Source organism: Polyergus mexicanus, unplaced genomic scaffold (genome assembly GCF_030449975.1).
Source record: "Polyergus mexicanus isolate NDT 795.1 unplaced genomic scaffold, iyPolMexi1.0 SCAF_13, whole genome shotgun sequence".
Taxonomy (NCBI): Eukaryota; Metazoa; Arthropoda; class Insecta; order Hymenoptera; family Formicidae; genus Polyergus; species Polyergus mexicanus.
The window spans coordinates 7622909-7642437 of NW_027223333.1; the positions used below are offsets into that span (position 1 = coordinate 7622909).

Genomic DNA, 19529 nt, shown 5'->3' on the forward strand with positions numbered 1-19529 from the left:
GAGATTATCGCGAGAAGATGTGCTTGTCGCATTGTCACAGCATAATGGTTCACGTGTGCGAATGTAATGATCGTATCAATGATTTCATACTGTTAAATGCAAACATCGGCGGCTCACGTGGGTGACAACTGTCTAGCGTTGCCGCACGATTTTGACGCAGTCGTTTGCGATCCGGATTTCAGTTTATCGTCACTGACGAGTTATCGGATATGTATAACACACGATAGATTGTACTGTCGCTTAAACGTCACAGTAGATCCGAATGCGTGTATCCGCAATGTGTAAACACACATAACATTGATTCATTAAATCATCTGTCAACAGACTGTGTGTGTAAGATCTTAACATTTCTTTCAGTCGCAAATTTTTCGATCGAGCGATCTTCTTCTAACTAAAAATGCACAAACGTATACTTATGCCACATTTTTAAAATATTTTTTTATTACCAAATGATTCAAAGTCTACAAAAAGCAGGAAACTAATAGACATTTAGAAATCAAGTTATCATAAAATTGAGATTCTACCTCTAAAATTTAATTTAAGTGTCAAAATATATTTTTAATTTTTGGTAAGAAAAATTGAAAAAAAAGAGATATTAATAGTTCAATTATCTTGTTTACTTTCAATAATTCTTTTTACCATTGCAATTGCGTGACGTAGAAATCCATATCTATATTCTCAATTGGATTTGAATTTCTGTGTTTTGAGAGATATATACGATGAAACTGAACTGGGAACGGGTATCATTAGCGCGGTTGCATTTATTCGTTCGGTGGTGTCGGACTTCAAGTTCCAATTACAAAAGTCATTATTATTCAAGATGCGGCAGCTCTGCGGGGTTGTATTATGCCCGTACACGGCCTATTGTGGCGTTTGTTACACGAGGCGCGAGCGAATTGTGGAAAACCTATTACAGTCTCGATTCAATGGTATATGTATGTACTTAATGGCGGTAGTGAACCAAAAGTTCTCAAACTGTAGCAGATACCAACAACATTTGCAATTAGTGGTGAAGTCATTTACCTATTATGTGATTTTAATACGTTATAATGTTTGCGGCACTTGCAATAAGTAATTCCAATTGAGAACATTGGTAGAAAAGGATGAAGCGATTATATGAACAAATTACATAAATAAAAATGTGAAATCTTTTCAAAAGCAAATGATAAAAATTTTCCCATTTTTGAGCAAGCTCTTCCTTTCAGCTCAAAGTATACAAATTACGTGCAACTTTCATGTAATTGGCAAGAGAAAAGAACTTTTAATTTACCCTTGTAAAAGTTTCGCACTTTCATCTGCTACTAATGCGTATTTGTTTCATTTTCCTATTCATTATCTCGAGTTTTCTATAAATTTTTATAAAAAAATTTCAAGTCAGATAAGTAAATCTTTCATCAACAGTACTTCTATCGTATCCATTTTCGATTAACGCTAACGAACGCAATTAGCCGGCTTGTGCGCCAATTCGAAAGCAGTCGACAGTCAATCGCACATGACACTCGCAATATATTCGCAATAAGTTTGTCGATCGAAGAGGAACGGAGAGTGTACGTTGGACGCGTCAGTTCATATAATCCGGATAATCTAAATTTACGGGAGTTAACGCGACGAATATGGTTCGCACGGTGATGTGCCCGTGGCACACGTGAAACTTGATTCAATTATATCACATGTATATCCCGTGAAGAAATTACGTCCACTAAAGTTATTCCACCAAAGAATTGAGATCATCGTGCTTTTCTTGTTAATAATCCGTCCCATACATTATATATTTGTTCAAAGAAAATGATTCAACGATCGACGATCTATAATCGTCGCATCATTTTCGCAAAAAAGACTCAATTTACATCGGCTGCAGCAAAACTCGGATCGATGATGCGTTAATCCTTCATTTTCATGCGAGTCGAATTTATTTGCATACTTTTCGTCCGCGTGCGTATCGTTAAAATATTATGCATTTGACGTGATCGAAGTGATCAATAATTATACGAAACGGAACGAGCAATGCATTAAAAGGTTCATTCGATGGATTGGCGTGCAACGTACTCGTCGATGGATCGATGACAATCTTCGATCAACAGCCGTACTTGTAACCATAAAACGTATGAGTATATCAAACGAGAATCTGTTGATCCGCTAATCTGTCGACCTCACTCGCGCGAGTAATTAAAGAATTTTGCGCCGTAACGGGAGCTGCTTCAATCGACTCTGCTTAAAGTAATTAACTTTCATCGATAAAAATTATCAAGCACGTCAAAAATCGATTGGACGATCGTGCGATTGGAAAATGGATATCATTATTTCGCTGTATTTTCACGTATATCGGAAAGTTCCATTATCGTTTGCCAATTTACAAAACAAAGTGTATAATGTATTACAATGATCGACCCGAAATTTACATGTTTTTATGTTGTATATATAGTATTACAAAAATAGATGCATTATTTTATGTAAGATTTTTATATAATAAATATTAAAAGAAGAGATTCTCTATATATCACATTAAAATAGCAAAGTTAATTAAATTATCATTTGCGATTCTATATTTGTATATTTAAAAGATGTTATCTGTCTTGAATCTGCATACCCCGCATAGACGATGAATGGAACTGGCGTTTTTAAATGCGACAAATATATTTACAGTTATCGTTTTTGTCGAAAAAATCAATAACATCTAATAAAAAAACTCCCCTTTGCTTTCATCTAATTATTTATCATGTCAACAAACTTGGCGCGTTTGCGTTTCGAACGCATCTTATAGTGTTCGAACAAATTCGCGAATTATTCCGTGCGGGCGTGGCACATTCGTAAATTTTCATATAACTGAATTTCATGCTAATCTCGCTTCAGCGGCAGATGGCGTTTTTGCGCAAAAATCATTAAACGCGCAACACATTTTGCATAAATCCGCGCGATATATGACTAGAAAATAAAAATAATATCTTCAAAACAAAACTCAATTATATACATATTTTGGAAAAATGCAAAATTTTATATAAGGATTCAAATAATTACATATCTTGTTCGTAACAGTGACAAAGTTTTAATTGAAAATTAAAAATTCTTCCATTATAAATATTTGATAAGCGCAACATTTTCTTGTAAATCTAAAGAGCATAAAATGAAACATATAGAAAAATATATAATGTTGCATGTAATTGCATGTAAAGACATAAATATAATATTTTTTATATCGTTTTCTAAATGATTAATTTTCTTATATATAATTTTAATCAAGCTTATAAAAATATTAAAAATAACGTATATTAAAATAACAAAAGAATAAAATATTATTTTACTTCATTCCAATTATATAAATTCTTCAACTATTTAAATATTTAGAATTTACTCATAGCCGAGATTAAAAATGAGAAAGTAAAATTTTATTTAGCAGAAATCAATTGAAACCAGCGAATGCTATCATGCTCGCATAAAATATTCAATGCACAATAAAAATCGCACAATAAAAATTTTCATCCTACGAATAAAGGTGCAAATACGAGAGATTTAACGAGTACATATAATTCACGTTTAACTGCAGACAAGTGAAATGCAAAAAGGGGGTTATTATTCTCTTTTATTTTTTGCATGGGTAATCGGGTTCTGATAAAATGCACACGTGCATCTAAGAGCTCATCTAAGTGTGTGCCACACAAAAAATTTATAAATATCTATTTTTCAATTCACATATATCTAACAAGTAAGTAATATAAATATCTTATCTCTTTAATAGAATAACTATATAATTTTATGCGTTACATGATTTATGCATACATACATGTATATATGTATACCTAAAATATATTTTGATTTATATGCATTTTATATATTCAAATATTTTTAATATTACATCCCTTATAAAATTTATAAACAGAATTATGTCTTAAATTTTATCGCAAATTATAGATCTTATAGTAGCCTTTAGGCAATAAAATGGTTCACATATTATATCTGCAAAATCGCGAGCGCGAAAGCAACAAAGATGTCGGCGCATTAATTACGCTCGCATTAATGTAAAACACGCGTGTTGCATGGTTTTGGTCATTACGAGTTGGGCCCGTTGAAATACGTTTGTTTAACGAGTAGGCAATGCCATAAATTTCCGATTGCCGTGCATAGCCGCGCGATGCATTTGAAACAGAATATATGAGATTGCCACATATAATATCTTTATGACTCGTTCAGTAATTAGATTGCAATTTCGCAATATTTTTTAAAATAATTCTTGAAAAGGACAAAAAAATTTCCGATGTACATAGCACTATATATTTCATATTCTCCATCTCATTATGCAATTTCATTAATACGATGTATTATATATGCATATCGCTTAATTATTATGATTAATTTCCTTGTTAATATTTTATTTCGTTTGTGGTATTAATTATCATTGAGAGGAAACGTGCGTAAGTCCTTTGACGCAATAAAATTTTAATATCAGCGAAATTAATTGCGGTTTCGTTATTTAACGTTATCCGCTTTAAATGCAGCTGGCAAAACCGCATTTCACATAGCATCGGAAAAGAGAATTCCGTCTTAAAATTTACAATAAAAGACACAAAATAATCACCGAGCACGTTGGTGGCTCATTACGGAAAAAGATCTGCACGCACGGTACGTGCCCTGCTACTCGAGAACAGTTTCCTTCGGAAATATCTATAGTTGGACGAAATCGTACCATCGTTGAAAAGACGGGTGGAAGTTGGATGGGTTGAGATTCGGCGCGGAATTAAATTATGTTTCGGTAAAGCCAGTATAACAAAAGAAAGATAATAATAGTCGGCGGTAATGTAGTACATCAAGCGTGTAACTGATCTAGTTTCCTATAAATTATAAGTCTACTTTATCGCGATCTCTCCTTCATTTTTTTTTGTTTACGCTTTTTATTGCTAAACTATACATGGATTTGACGAAAATTCTCTATCTCGATACATATGTCAAATGATAATTTTTTAGAAATCCTTTTCAATAGCATTTAATTACCTGACTTATTCGGTAAAAATTAATTGTAAGAAAGTAAATTTGAAATTACGTTAATATGAAAAATGTAAGCAGATATAATAGCATGATAAATATAACAAAAAATATAAAAAATAGAATTTTCTTTACGTTTTATATTCTCTGAAATACAATATTTATATTTGATTATTAATTCAATGTTTTATGTAAAATTTATGCAAATCTTCAAATAATTACATAAGCGTCTAAACAATTAAATTGAAAAAATACAAAAGTATTAACAAACAATGGTCTTCATAATAAAACGAAATATCATGCTATTGATAACTATAATTAATTGTCATTTTCTCAGCCACGGAGTTAAACGAGAGCCGCGAATACCCGGTAGGATTTTCTTGTGGTCGACTATAATTCGAGTTCGATCACTTACGGGGTCACCAGAGTATACCCTGCACCTTTCAAGCGGCCTGCACGTTCTGCCTTTCATCTTTGCGAATCTTTCTCCCACTGGATATTACGCTTTTTCGTGGACCCGAGCAGAAAACGTGGCGCCGTTGGCGATATCGAGCTATTTCTATACGTTGTTAGACGATCACGTAAGGCGGAAAAATTCTAGCGAAAAACACACCAGAACTATGCCAGACAATAAAGCTGACAATGTGCCATCGTGTATGATTTACGCATCCATTAAATCATCTGCTTTTCCAAAATAAAATATAATTTTTTATTTCTTTTGCGATGTAATTGCACGTGTTCATCGCTAATAAATTCACAAATATATAATAAAATATTTTTGTTGAAATAAGTAAGACTCACGTTATATTATAATCGAGATCTTATATAACTCGAATATCTTGTAAATTTTTTAGCTAATCTTTTTTTAGTTTTTTTTTGTAATTTCTGTGACTTTAATACAAAAAAGAAACAGTAAAAAAAGAAATAAAATATAAAATAAAGCTTGCTTTCGAATCTATGAAATAAAAAACACGATTTATTATTGAATCAAATTGATAGGTGGATTGCGGTGATTTTACACGAATGTAATACCGATCGTGAATTAAAATTTACTTCGGATTTTTCAGTCAGGAGTATCGTTTTAATTTTAATTTCCTGCAAGCACGCGTACGAGAAGATTAAATCGTCAACAAAGGGATATTCCATGCGTAAAAGAGTTAATGCACTGTGATAAATAAAGGCCGGGTATATATATATATATATATCATAGCAATCCCCCTGGGGGATAAGTGATCGACGTATGTATAGAGATTATCTTGTCGCATGGATCAGTTATGGCATTTCTGACGGACTTACCATTGATCACGTGTACGTTGACACTCGCTCTTTCCGCCACGGTAGGAACGCAACTGTAGTTTCCGGAATCACCGGGTTTCAAATACGTGATCCTCAATCTGCAACACAAAATGTAATAATTCATCGTTAAATTGTACATCATGTAAATCGCATTGTGCGTATTTGCAATTGTAATGTGTGCGTTAAATATTTAAGTCACTCATGATAAATGCGATATAAAGATATTGCAAAACTTGGAATTTTTTCCGAACTGCGATAAGCATCGCGTTAATTTAATTAAATAAAAATGTTGTTTTTGAAGGAAAAAATATTTAAACAATGGTTACTTGCATTCCATGATGCATCGTTTTCATACACGTTGTAAATTAATTCTATGTATCTTTTAGTAATAAATATCCGGCGTCTAGATAAAATAACTTAATTTTTAATTTCATTTTTTTATGAAGTTTATTTATATAATGCATATGAACTTATTTAAAAAACGTGATTTAAAATAAAAAAAAAAATAATTTATATCAAAGAAAAGCGTATAATAAAGAGACGAGTGATGGTATATGAAGCCAAAAAATTACTACTTGGTCGTTAAAGATGCTAAATAAGAAAGCAACTCTTTGAGGCTTGCTCTATGAGGAGTTTTCATCTTCCTTTCGCATACGTTACTGAAAAAAATCTTTCTCATGAAGATTCATGAAAATATAAAAATATGATTATTAAAATATTAAAAACATAAAGTGTGATAAATAAAATTAATGCGGATATGAATATTTCTATGTACGAGTTCGATATAATATATAATTTAATATATCATTCCGCTATTCACAGAATTAAATGCAGACTGACAGGAGAACTTTTACGCATGACGTTCTAAATTATTACACTTTTTATTTTATAATTAGCATATATCATGAAAAAATTTCATACTTTTGTGAAATTTTCAAAGGCATTCATTTACAACGAGATCGTTACCGTGTATGCGTTCCGCAAAATCGTTCTCATATCGTATAAATGCTGCTAATGGGATATAGTTTCGTCAGGACAATATAAAGTACAGGATCATATAAAATAACTAATGATGCAACTAACAATAAAGTATCGTTATTTCAGTGATAATTATCCAACGACGTTACTAACGGCAGCGATCCAATTACCCATCTCTGCGTAATGCATCGTGCATACTTTTGTTGAAGATATCCGTGAAATGCAAATTGCATCGTGTTACGCAATCTAATACGACTTTAAGGTATTCCTGTTGTAGTTGGCAATCATACGCAATTAATGAAGATATACTAAAATAATAATAAATACATAAAAAAATTAAAATTACAAAGAACAGTGACTAACAATTAAACAGGATGAAATCTGAAAATATTTTCATGCAAAAAAAATTATGAATCGTGATCTAAGCAATTTTTAACGCGATAAAGATTTATATATTAACTATTGTGAGATATTGTGTTATAAAATTGTTGTTATTTATTTAATGATTACGATAAAATCATTACAAGATTAAGATTTTTAATTTTATCATCGAAATATCTTACGATATTTTGCTTGTCGCAAACATCTAAATATTGATCTTAGTCTTTACAGTCGTATTACATAATAGTGGTCCCTTTTTTCTCGTTCGGAGTTTACATCGCGTCCGACCAAACTTCGACCAACTCGTTCGACTGTAATAATCGAGGAACAGGAAGCGGAGTGTTTCTTTTTTTCCTGTTCGTTTTCCATTCTATTTACTCGACACTCGTTACCGTTATGAACTGCAGTAAATCGATTTGATCAGACCGATAGATATAGAAATCGGAACATGGGCTCGAATTCTCGGGACGTATCCGAAAGTTTTTGCAGGTGCGGTAAAAGCACAAGTCCTGAAATATGGGCATTAAATTGATTTCAAACATGATACAGAGAAAAATTTCCGATTTGATATGAAAACACGTTAATAAACCTACAGAGATAAAGTTGATCGCATAAAAGTTAATTAGTCGGTCAATTTAACGGGAAGCTAACTTTAAAAATAGTTTGAACATGTTACGAACGATTCGTATCAAAAGGGAATTTTTCCGCGATATTGTTAAACAAATAAAAAAATTATTTGAAAGTTTGCTGCCATTTTTACGGTTTTGAATTCAATAGTTATTTTTGCCAAACTTTCAATGCAAACATAACTACGACGAAAGAAGTGTTGCAAAAATTTACTTTAACGCGTATTTCTCAGTATCTTTTACTAGAAAAGAGAAAGAGATAAAAGTTTCCCATGAAAAGTTTTAATTAATCTCCAACAGTTTATCGATTAGGAGAGAATATCTACTTCACCCGCCTTTCGATAATTATTTTCACTAGTATGTCTTTCTGTCTCACTCTCTCTCTCTCTCTCTCTCTCTCTAATGTTTGCGTGCCATAGTTGTCATTTCTAGATAAAAAATGCTAAGATATACATAATTTTGCGGGATCTGTATATAGATTGTTGGCCGCACAGTAGGGCATCCATTACACGATGTATAACGTCACGCGAAGAAGTTGCGCTGCTCCCAATAGATTATCGATTACTCATTTACTTCCCGTATTTCAGTAGTTAGCTTCATCGTGTAACATTGTAATGCATCGCACTCGTGGGACTAATAATAGCCGCTTAAGGTTACGTAACGCCGTTCCGCATATGCGGTTACCGCATTCACGTGAACCAAATGTTTCGCGAAATAATTATTGCGATGCCGGCGCGACAAGTTATAGCAGACCCGATGGAGTCCCAGGATAATGAAAACGTATAGCGGCGCCGGAGACTAAGCTTCTCGACATCGAACGTACCACCTTGGTCCAGGGGCGGAAGGTAATCTCGATGTGACGAAATAAAACGATATCCGGTTGCACATTATCGAAAGCTCGGACGATTTATTCGCGCGAAACTCTCGGACTTGAAAATCGACCTCATAAATTAGCTCTCGCGCTTAACGCGAAAATTGAATATCTCGATTTCTTTATAAAGAAGAATAATGTATTATATTTACGTCCTGAATTATACCGTGGCAATATTACTGCAGATAATATTATGATGCTTAGATAAATTTCTCGTATCATTTTTGCAGCAAAAATTTGAATGGTTCAGAAAACGCGAATTATAATGACGAAATTTTATTCCTTTAAAATTTTCAATTTTTTTTAATTTACATAAAAAGATAAATTAACTTCAAGAAAATAATTTTAATGTTTACAAGGAAGTTTTTCGCGAGATAATATAATGTTTAGATTACAGACACGCATGATTAGCGCCAGAATGTGTGATCGAAGAAGATTTTCTCAACTATTTTGACGCTGATTATGTCTATTATGAATGAATATATGCTTATATGAAAATTCACTGACAACCTTGTGACATTTCCGTGGGAATATTTCGCCTGTGACCGTATTACTTTTAGACAGTTCTGTCAGATTTACTGAGAGCGGACGTGTTCACGACGGAAGTCGCGAGCCAGGCAGCTGCGCGGCAATTAATTCGCTTCTTGAGCCGCGGCCTCGTAAATTTGTCGGCGCGATGTATAACGCGGGCGTCGTCGTGACAATCGTCAATCACGTCCAAAAACGGACGCTGGACGGACACAACGGTGGCGACGGCGCAATATTTGGCCCGACACGTATAAGCGGCCCGACTAGACAGCCAGCTCGCCCGAAATGCGGGGCATGTCCGATGCGTCTTCACGGTGCGCGGGCCACGTGACAAAGGGCCCTGTTTGTCTCGACGCTGCCTCGAACAATTAGAATAATCAGACGTCACACGCGCGCGACGCCACGGCGTCCTGATCCCTGGAATTCATCTGATTCCCCGTTCGAATAATTTTTATCCCGAATAAAGATGAGGCTAATAAACGGGCGTGTAACGCACCAGCGATACGCAATTTTAAGTATTTATGTCTCCGCTTAATTATCATCGATACATAATTTTATACATTTTTTTGGAATATTTGTATCTTATGAAGAGTATATTTCGAGAAGTGCGTTTTGTATGTTGAATGATACCCATATTCTCTTAATGATATCTATAAATATACTGAAATTAAAAAAAAATGGATATATATAATATTTAAATAGATTTGAGATAACAATATTTATGTATCTAAATATCCAAAATAAATTATCATTTTTATATCGTTGAGCATTAATGATGGAATAAATATTTTGTTACCGTTGTTAGTTACGAATACGTTGACAGTGTGCATATTGTGCGTTTTTAAGGTGGTCCCGTAAAATCGTGGGTATCACGAAATAAATTAATTTGAGCCTAGGATCAGTTTTTCAAAGAGCTAGGACGACGAGTAGGACCGGCGGGACAACCACCCAGCGCGCCATTATTTCTCATTATTTCCTCTGGACGCGAGGGGGGATAAGCGGAGGGCCATTTATTTATTTCGCTGGCGGCGACTCGAAAAAGATATGGTACATCGTGTGCGATGAAATATTGTACACGCGATAGACGATTCAACGAAGGAATCTTTGAGGGAAAAATGGGAAAAAACACTTGAACGAAAAGCCGAAGAATATGGTTGAAACCAATTCCGAATATTTGCCACGTGTAATTAGATCGTGGAAAAAAAATTAACTGAATAGGATTAATACTTTAACACTGTAGGTGATATTTTTTAACTGCTCGTTGATCGAATTAACTTCACTGTCGCATGAACTTATTATCACACCAAGTCCTTGAACGAACAATTTTACGAAATTGCGGTGTGTATGTCGTTTGGAGTGACACGCACTCGGTTGTATTGTACATAGGAACCGGTTTTTTTTAAAATGCGCTGTGGGAATGTTGCGACAAAAATTGAAATATTTAAACTGCGTTAAAATGTAAGCGCCGCAAATATATGGCGCGCGTGCAATTTTCATTTTTTATTTAGTTAATGTACTCTTGTGCCCGACTGGAGCCGGTGTAAAAAAATTAAATAGCACTTCGTATAACAATATCACATGCGAGCTCGTACGTTTATCAGAGTTTGCTCCGTGCGGAAATGATGACTCTGGGTGTGTGACAAGTTTTTTTTTTTTTTTTTTTTTCCCTATTTCGTTCATAGCGCGCAAACGAGAGTTTCGCGTAAACTGAGTTTTTGATATTTAAAAAATAAGTTATTTAAAATATACACACTCGCTTTTTTCTCTCTGTATCTCGCGAGAGAGATTACCATGAACATTTATTTAATAATTATATATTATAAAAAAAGAATCGATTATCTCATTATACAAGCAAATTGTATGTCGCATTAAAACCGGTTAATAGAAATGAATAAGTTATTAAATAAAAAATTCTTTAGATATAATTAAGTGATTTATTTATTCATACCTCGATGTGAGAGCATCACTCCATTCCGTTTCGACGGTTATGCGTGGTTCCGCTTCGATGTCGTTTTCTGATCGCGGTGACGTCACTACCGCCTCACTGCCCCGAAACCAGGCTACCGTCCCCAGATCGTGAGGACCTTGCGACATTAGGCATGTCAATGTCAAAAGGCTTCCGGTCTTCACGTAGATATCCGGCGGACCGATTATTCTGGCTCGCGCTTCTGTAACAGAAAGTGATTTTGCGATAAATATAAAGATGCAAGGAGGAACCTCAAGAATTCCAATAAAAAAATACAAACATTAAAGATACGCTCTGGAGAATTTAAAGAGCTTGGAAACAAGAATGGTTGAATACGCTACGATCACGCTCTCGCGCTTGTACAAATTCATAGCGATTCAAAGAGATTTTACGCCACGAAGAGCGAACGGAAATTTTACAGGACGCGGCGAAACACAAACATAAAACAGCGACGTGAGGGAGAAATAAATCGGTGAGAGACAGTTTTAATCGTCGAGCGCTCGTTTACGCGAGTTTACACGTGTTGCGCCGAACTGCTCGATAAAGCCATATCGCGATGTAATAAAAGGTACGTGATTAAGTTGAAAAAAATTGATGGTGAGCCACTGATAACGGCGTTATTGCTATTGCAGCGGCGCTCGATTAAAAGTATCGATAATTGATAAAATACGACCGATTACTTACGAGCGATTTTATAATAGTCACGCCTGATGAGAAAATGTTCGTATTCATTTGTCGATATTCATACAAAAACACAGTCTATTTCATACATTTATAATTGCAGAATGAACAATATTTTTCCATTTTTTACGATCAAGGCTTTGTAATATTTTAGCATTCGCGGTGCATCTTTTATAAAACATTTTCATATTTTAAATTCGCACAGCATTCGATCATTTGCACCATTCTCTTTATGTTCTTTGATAAATAGTAGTTTTTAACGGCGAGCATCCCTTCCCGATTTACAAGACGCATCGATGCATCATCTGCATAAAGGAGCGCTGTGAAAAACGACAAAGCTGCACATCGGCGATGTCCGATCGATAAGTCACATATCACGACTGTTCACTTTTCAACCTAGTGGATTCTCCTCGTCATGGTTGCCGGTTCGGATTTTATATCACATCACGATGACCAGGCGCATTCTTGCCAAACTGTCATCCCGCGAGTCATAGAACCGCGTCTCGATTCTATCGCATGAACAGCAAAATGGATGTGTCGAATTTGAAGAAGATGCGTAGCTCGGCTTTGCCGAGCGATAAAAAGGACATTCAAGGTAAAACGTCGGTTTTACGGGAAACGACCAACTTTCGCATCGACACGTTACAACATTACTAACTCTGAAAAGTGTCCCATCCATCGTATTACATCGGATTACATAAAAGCTCGATATGAATAATATTATAATACCGATAAATTATATATACGGCCAACGTAATGGTACAATTAATTAAAGCATAATATCCGTTAATGATTGACGATGAGTTTATTTATAATAATTACAAATTCAGATGCGTGTGGCATTTGCAGCATTTTAGGATTATGAATTGATTCGAAAATTTAATTAATTTCTTTAATAGTTTAACAACTCTTGACTTGATGTTCATTAAAAACATTTATATCCAGTTTTACTATAAAATTTGAGAGAAATGTATTTCTCATTAAATATTATATTATCAAAAGAGAAAAATATTATATTACTAATTGGTATAAAGAAAATTGGTGTATTAAAGAAAATTATATTATATATTAATTGATGATTTGTTTGACACGAATATGAAAAATTTCTCAACTGTAAATAATCTCGAGTGTTCAGCTTCAAGAAAATTCTCGCAGCTCCATTCGCGTTGCTAGAGTATTATCAACATCATATTACGCGGGTGTCGTTGACATTTCGAATATGACGTCGGAACAAGGGAGGGCTAAGAAATTTTCACGGCATCTTTTGGATACCAACATAATAAAAAAGAAGAATTGCGTTCCATTACTTACCTTCTACTTTCTATTTTTGATCATAAAGTAATTCCATTTTTCTAAAATATTACAGTGCATAAAATATTGAAATTAAATATTTTGTCTTGTTATCTATATCTATTTAGAATCTGACGTATCTAAAATCTATTTCATATATATATACAAAAAGTCCTTATAATTAAGAAATATTTACTCCAAAAGCGCGAAAAAATGATAATTAAATACATTAAAAAAAAAAAAAAAAAAAAAAAAATGGATAGATCTTTTTTTTCATCAGGAGAATTTGAACAGTTTATCTTAACAAGACTTTAAATTTTACCTTAGAGTCATATAAGTCATGCTTAAAGCGATATCTCTTTGTCGTTGATGTCTTACTGAAAATCTTTTACGAGGTTTAGATGAGGTTGAGCCAAAGTTCACTGAGAGGTCTTTGTTTGCGATGCAAAAGATGCGCTGACCGTATTCCTACAGGTCGTTTTTTTTCCTTCACTTCGAAAAGGGGTCATCAGTTTTACATTACGCTATATTGGAGATTAGTTTCTTTGTGACCTGCCGGCGTATCTATCTCTCGTTCCTACTGTCTCTTACATAGTGTTTACGCTGTTCTAGATCGATAGTGTACGATGGTATTTTGTACGGAGTAAGAAACGGTTTTGCTTCTCAAAAGTTTGTGTACAACATGCGAATTTGACGTTAATCCGTCGTTACTTTGAAATAATGTAAATTGGAATTTGTTTTTTATGAGAAAAGATGATGGCTAACAAAAGAAAATTTCAACAAAATGTACAACTATTTTTATCACGTATAACGATTTAAGCCAAGAGGGCAAATACAATAAACGCGACAATATTTGTAACGTGAATGTTGCATATTCTATATTATTTTTCGATCCACTTTTCATCCAGCGCGCAAAGTAAGATAATTTTAACGAAACAGAGAAACCCGGAAAGTTACAACTGGTTCAATATGCATCTAATTGAACTCGCAAACGTTACAACTGTCAGATACATAAACATAGTCGGCTGGAGTTAATGGAAGTTCAACGTGGCAAATAATCGATTCCAGTTTGCGCAATATTACGATGATGTAGATTACACGAATAATTCTCGTGTTCAGTTGCGTATCAACGTCGGGCGGCATACTTGCCAGGATAATTATTGTACTTCGCTCAACTTGTACTTACTGTTTGGAATAGTAACGATATTGAATTAACACACTTGTTAAGTTATGTATACATATATATATATAATAAAATTAAGTTAATTTAATAATGTTACTATACACAAATCTGACATATATAGATAAAATATGCGTGTATAATTTTTACTACACATATTATTTTAAAGGGGAATAACTTTCAGATTTATACTTAAAAATTAGAATTATACGTGCTTCTGATATGTTTCTGATATTAATATGTTTGAATATTGGTATCCCTGATAAAAATGTTACTTCAAACATACTAATATTGCTCTTTATTCTCTAAGCAAAGACACACGATACTCTGCATCTCTCCGTTTAAGATTACGCATTTCACGATTTCCGTCGTACATGGCTTTATCTCTGAACTATTCATATTCGTGCTTGCTACTCACTACAGCCAAGGAGAAATTGTGTCGGATACTAAGAGTCAGTACAGTAATAGAGAACAGATTCCAATTTACAGCGCGTAGGAACAAGGAGCCCTTAGGTGCAGCTAATCCGATGTACGGAACGGCGAACACGGATGTATCAGCCGTTTAAGCTGCTTAACGTCAAAGTGACTCGAGATGCCTCCAAGTAGTAAGGTTCAAGTGTGTGTAACTTGTTTTATCGCATAACACATGTTATCCAGGCGGTTGCAAATAATATATTCACTACTCGTTGAATATACATTGTTAGAAGTTTGGTGATAAAATCAAAAATGACGACGTGACAATATTGTAATATAAGTATTATATTGTAATAATTTTTTTTTAATTTGTTGAAATATTGTTTAAAGTTCGTTATGCACAGGGAAATTGTGGCACCAAGAAATTTATATCAAATTTGAGAAATTTTTTATAAAATATTGAAGTGTAAAAAATTGACGCCAAGTTTCAAAAACAATAATACTATTAATGTATTAGTACTTTGTATCGTTTTTAAAAGACGCTATACGTATAATAGATGCGACGGTAACATCATGATACGAGAGAGCTACATATAGAAAGAGCTGATCTCTTGTGGCAAGTTCGTATATCTGATAGTGTGACTTATTACTTCGCGACGATTCGCCCGGTACACTTATTTTATCTTTCATGGAATTCTCGGTCAATAAATTGGCGAAGTTTCGTCCAGGCGAGTTGAATCACGCGTGGCATGGATTGAGTTCTCAGGTACATCTGTCCCGCTCTGACTCTCGAACTTATCCTGAACTCGGTTAAAGTCGCGCTACCGATAGATAAGTTCCCTCTTAAAGTTGGAAACGTAATAAATCCAGCGTGCCGATCTCTTTGATGTGGGACGCCCCGCTTTTTCAATGATCCGACATATATGGCAGTCGAAAATCAGCGATATCGTTTTTTGCCAACGATTGACGAAAATAAGATAAAATTTAGCGATAAATATAATTTTTCTTATATGGACATTTAAAATATTCTATTAATTATTATTATTATTGTTTAATGAGTTAAAACCCGACGATGCATCGATAGTTTCAATAGAAATTTTTTCTATTACTATTTTTCTTTGTAGAAATAATAATTTTTTTCTCATTTATGGTATAAATAAATTCAATAGTCAATCTTCAATTTTTTAATCAATAATGATTGCTAGATATTAGATTTGGAATTTATTCCCCAGCGCAATCTGATATAAAATAAAATTGATTAAGAAATAATCTTAATCACATATCTTTTCTCTCCCTTTTAAATTTTTTTTCTCGATTTTCACTATTTTTTAAGCTAATATGCGCCTTTTATCAACACGTCTTTATAGATATAAGAAATTAATTTATAGAGAAGCATAAAAACAATTTTAATAAATTGAACTAATGTAATCGTGGAAAAAAAAGAAACACATTTTTTTGTTAATCAAAAGGTATTTTTTTTTTACGTTATTAAATGGATACGAAAAAGCGAGACTACTTGCATAAAACAAGTTACAAATATACAGTGACGCGAGAACTACTTTCTCACCATACAAGTATCGCTCATGGAATGTCAATATGAATCTAGTAGCTTTTATACATGTGGTTTATTTAATTTTCGCATCAGCAAATTTGAATTACGAGTTCAACATTTCGTCGTACAATGTGTGCCAGCTATTGCTGATAAAAATACAAACGCGTTTCCGATTGATTTTATATTTTCGACATACTCAGCAAATATGATTTATCGTCCTTTTATTCGACGTTCGCCCGTTTGCGTCAGCGGTTATCAGCAAAAATCATTATTGAATTCTTAAAAGAGTGATATTAGTCTCATTCGCGATATTATTGCTGGCTCCGCGAGTTTCGCGCAATATCATCTCGCGGGATCGTGGATGGAATTTTTTTTTTCCTCGCGTGAAAGATGTAAGAAATGACAGGAATATTTTAACTTTGTCAAGCGGCTATATATATATATATACAATTTATTGCCGTATCGACAGCAATAAATTATCTATCGATTCGCGGCGCGATTGCTCCGTTATAGCGATATGTGAAAGATTCACAGGCCGGCAAGCTATTATACATCGCACACATTTCCACGCGAAATAGTAAAATCTGGAATGTTGCCCGGATATCTGGGTTAAAGGTTAAGTCCACTTTTAGTGGACTTCGTGCCGGAAAGATACGCAATATCATTTACTCGACGACAAAATCGCATTCCGAGTCCGATATGAGACTGCGCTTTAATCGATTTCGTTCCTTTCCGCTGAAGCGCGTCGCATACTTTCCGACAATAGAATCTACACACTCGCGATAAAAACGAGAAAGGTACGAAGAGTCCAAATTGCGTCTGGATGATTAAGGGGACGGCGCTTTGTCCGTTGTACTGTTTCGTTGCATTGTCGGTATACTTTTTCCTTTATTGAAAATATTTCATTGGTACATGCGAAAAAGCGATCCCTCTTGTTTTATTTTACATGTAATTGTTTATTTTGTCACTATACATATCATACCATTGTCTGTTTCATCCAAATAAATGTCGAAATAAAATAAAAAAGAGTATTTAATTGGCTACGATTTCAACGCTAATAAAATGCATAAAGTTTTTTTTTTCTACGACGATTATTAAGGTATTATTTAGAACGGCAAAACTTTTCCTAGAATTTACATTTTCGGTATTCCTGGTCTTTCTTATGATAAATCTTCGTTTTACGGAGAACGATGCAGACGCAGCAGTTTCGTCGGGTCGATTTATCGGCCGACTCGGTAGACGCGCGCGTTTGTCTTCAAGATAATAAGCCGCATGGTCATGTTTCTAAGTTCGCGCGGTTACGATTTAACGGCGCGCGATGAATTTATACGGAAGTCCGGGGTGGGCGTAATACCGGAACCGCGGGAAGTGAATTATTCGACCTCGGGGAGAGCAGGCGGCCGGCAACTCCCGACGAAGGAATACGAACAATCGTCGCTGATGAAAATCATCCGGGCCGGATCGAGTTCGACAATGGCGCGAGAAACTCGGGGAGAATCCCGGGGCGGCAACGAAAAACTCAACAACGTTTCTCGCAATTCGCGAGCTAACGCTTCGGGACAGTTTGCTTCTAACTAAAACGTAAAACGTTACCGAATCGCAACCGCGAGGAACTTTTGGAAATTTTCGACGATAACGATGCGACCGAAACGCAAGGACGAAAACAACTTCAAGTGCGCTTTTAATGCTGTCGCCTCGAAAGGCTGTTCGTTGTAAATCTAAATAGCTAGCCAGCTCATCCTCGTCTCGTTTCAAAACGAGAGATTATTACGTTGAAAACAAGAGATTCTTCAAACGGAGTATATTGATATGCAGTGGAGTGCTTTGTGAGAGATTTACAGCTTCGTGAATCTTTCATAAGTTCCACTAGATTCTTAGATACGTATAGATTTATCGTACCGTCAATTACGCATTCGTATAGACTATTGGCATTTTACAGCCGCAGTTTTTCAGATCATTAAATTTGTAGACATATAATTCGTTTTTAAGAAATGTATATTTTTGCAATTGCACACGATAAAAATTTATTTACCCAATCTTCTTTTAAGATAAGGAAAATTTAACGCAATTCTGGCTGCTAGCAAGACTTTAGAACCGCAATTATCATTTATAAATTGGTAATCGATATTACTGCCACAAACTGTAAATTGAGAGAAATCTTTTTACCTCTTCTTAGAAGAGAGACACGACTTTTACACAATTCTTCGGGTATTTATATGGCACGAGTAATAGTTTTTCTCAAACTTCACATCTCAGCAATTCTTCTTCCGTAGCGTTAATTTATCCACGCTCGTACATCAGCACAGATGGTCTTGTAGGGGTAGTGCGATCGAACGCCCGGACGCGATCGGGGATCGTTCCTCATCCGGCATGCAACGGCGCGCGTGAAACAAAAGATATGTCGACCGACCCTCGCCGACAATATACGGGGTGGCGAATAGCGGCCATTAGAAGCAACGAAACAGTAGGTAAATGCATTCTGGTGTGGGTACGCGTTGTCCGGTATAGAAAGGGCGGTGACACATGCGGCGCACACACCAATACACACATATTCATGCGCGCGCGCATACATCTTTTCTCTCACTCTCCTCATCCCCCCGACCATGTTTTCCTCTCTTTTCCCTCGTCAACCTTTCATCGCGCTCTCCTTCTCTCTCGCTTGAACAGTCGTCCGTGTATTAATTATCTCGTTACGCTGCACGTACCATGGCTGGTCCACGTAATTTATACGATCTATTCGGGTTGTGTTCACACTCGTCGTGTTGCCACGCGGCTATAATCCACCCCTACGT

At 34.9% G+C, this 19529-nt stretch overlaps 1 protein-coding gene across 1 annotated transcript in view; it reads right to left on the reverse strand.

Moving 5' to 3' along the window:
* The window catches only part of Dpr1 (defective proboscis extension response 1), a 288257-nt gene that overhangs the window by 23034 nt on the left and 245694 nt on the right, over positions 1-19529 (reverse strand). The window contains exons 4-5 of the mRNA XM_070305830.1: positions 11603-11822; positions 6271-6368 (exon numbers count right to left, since the gene is read on the reverse strand). Coding sequence (XP_070161931.1) covers positions 6271-6368; positions 11603-11822 — 318 coding nt within the window. The remainder of the gene's footprint in view (positions 1-6270; positions 6369-11602; positions 11823-19529) is intronic.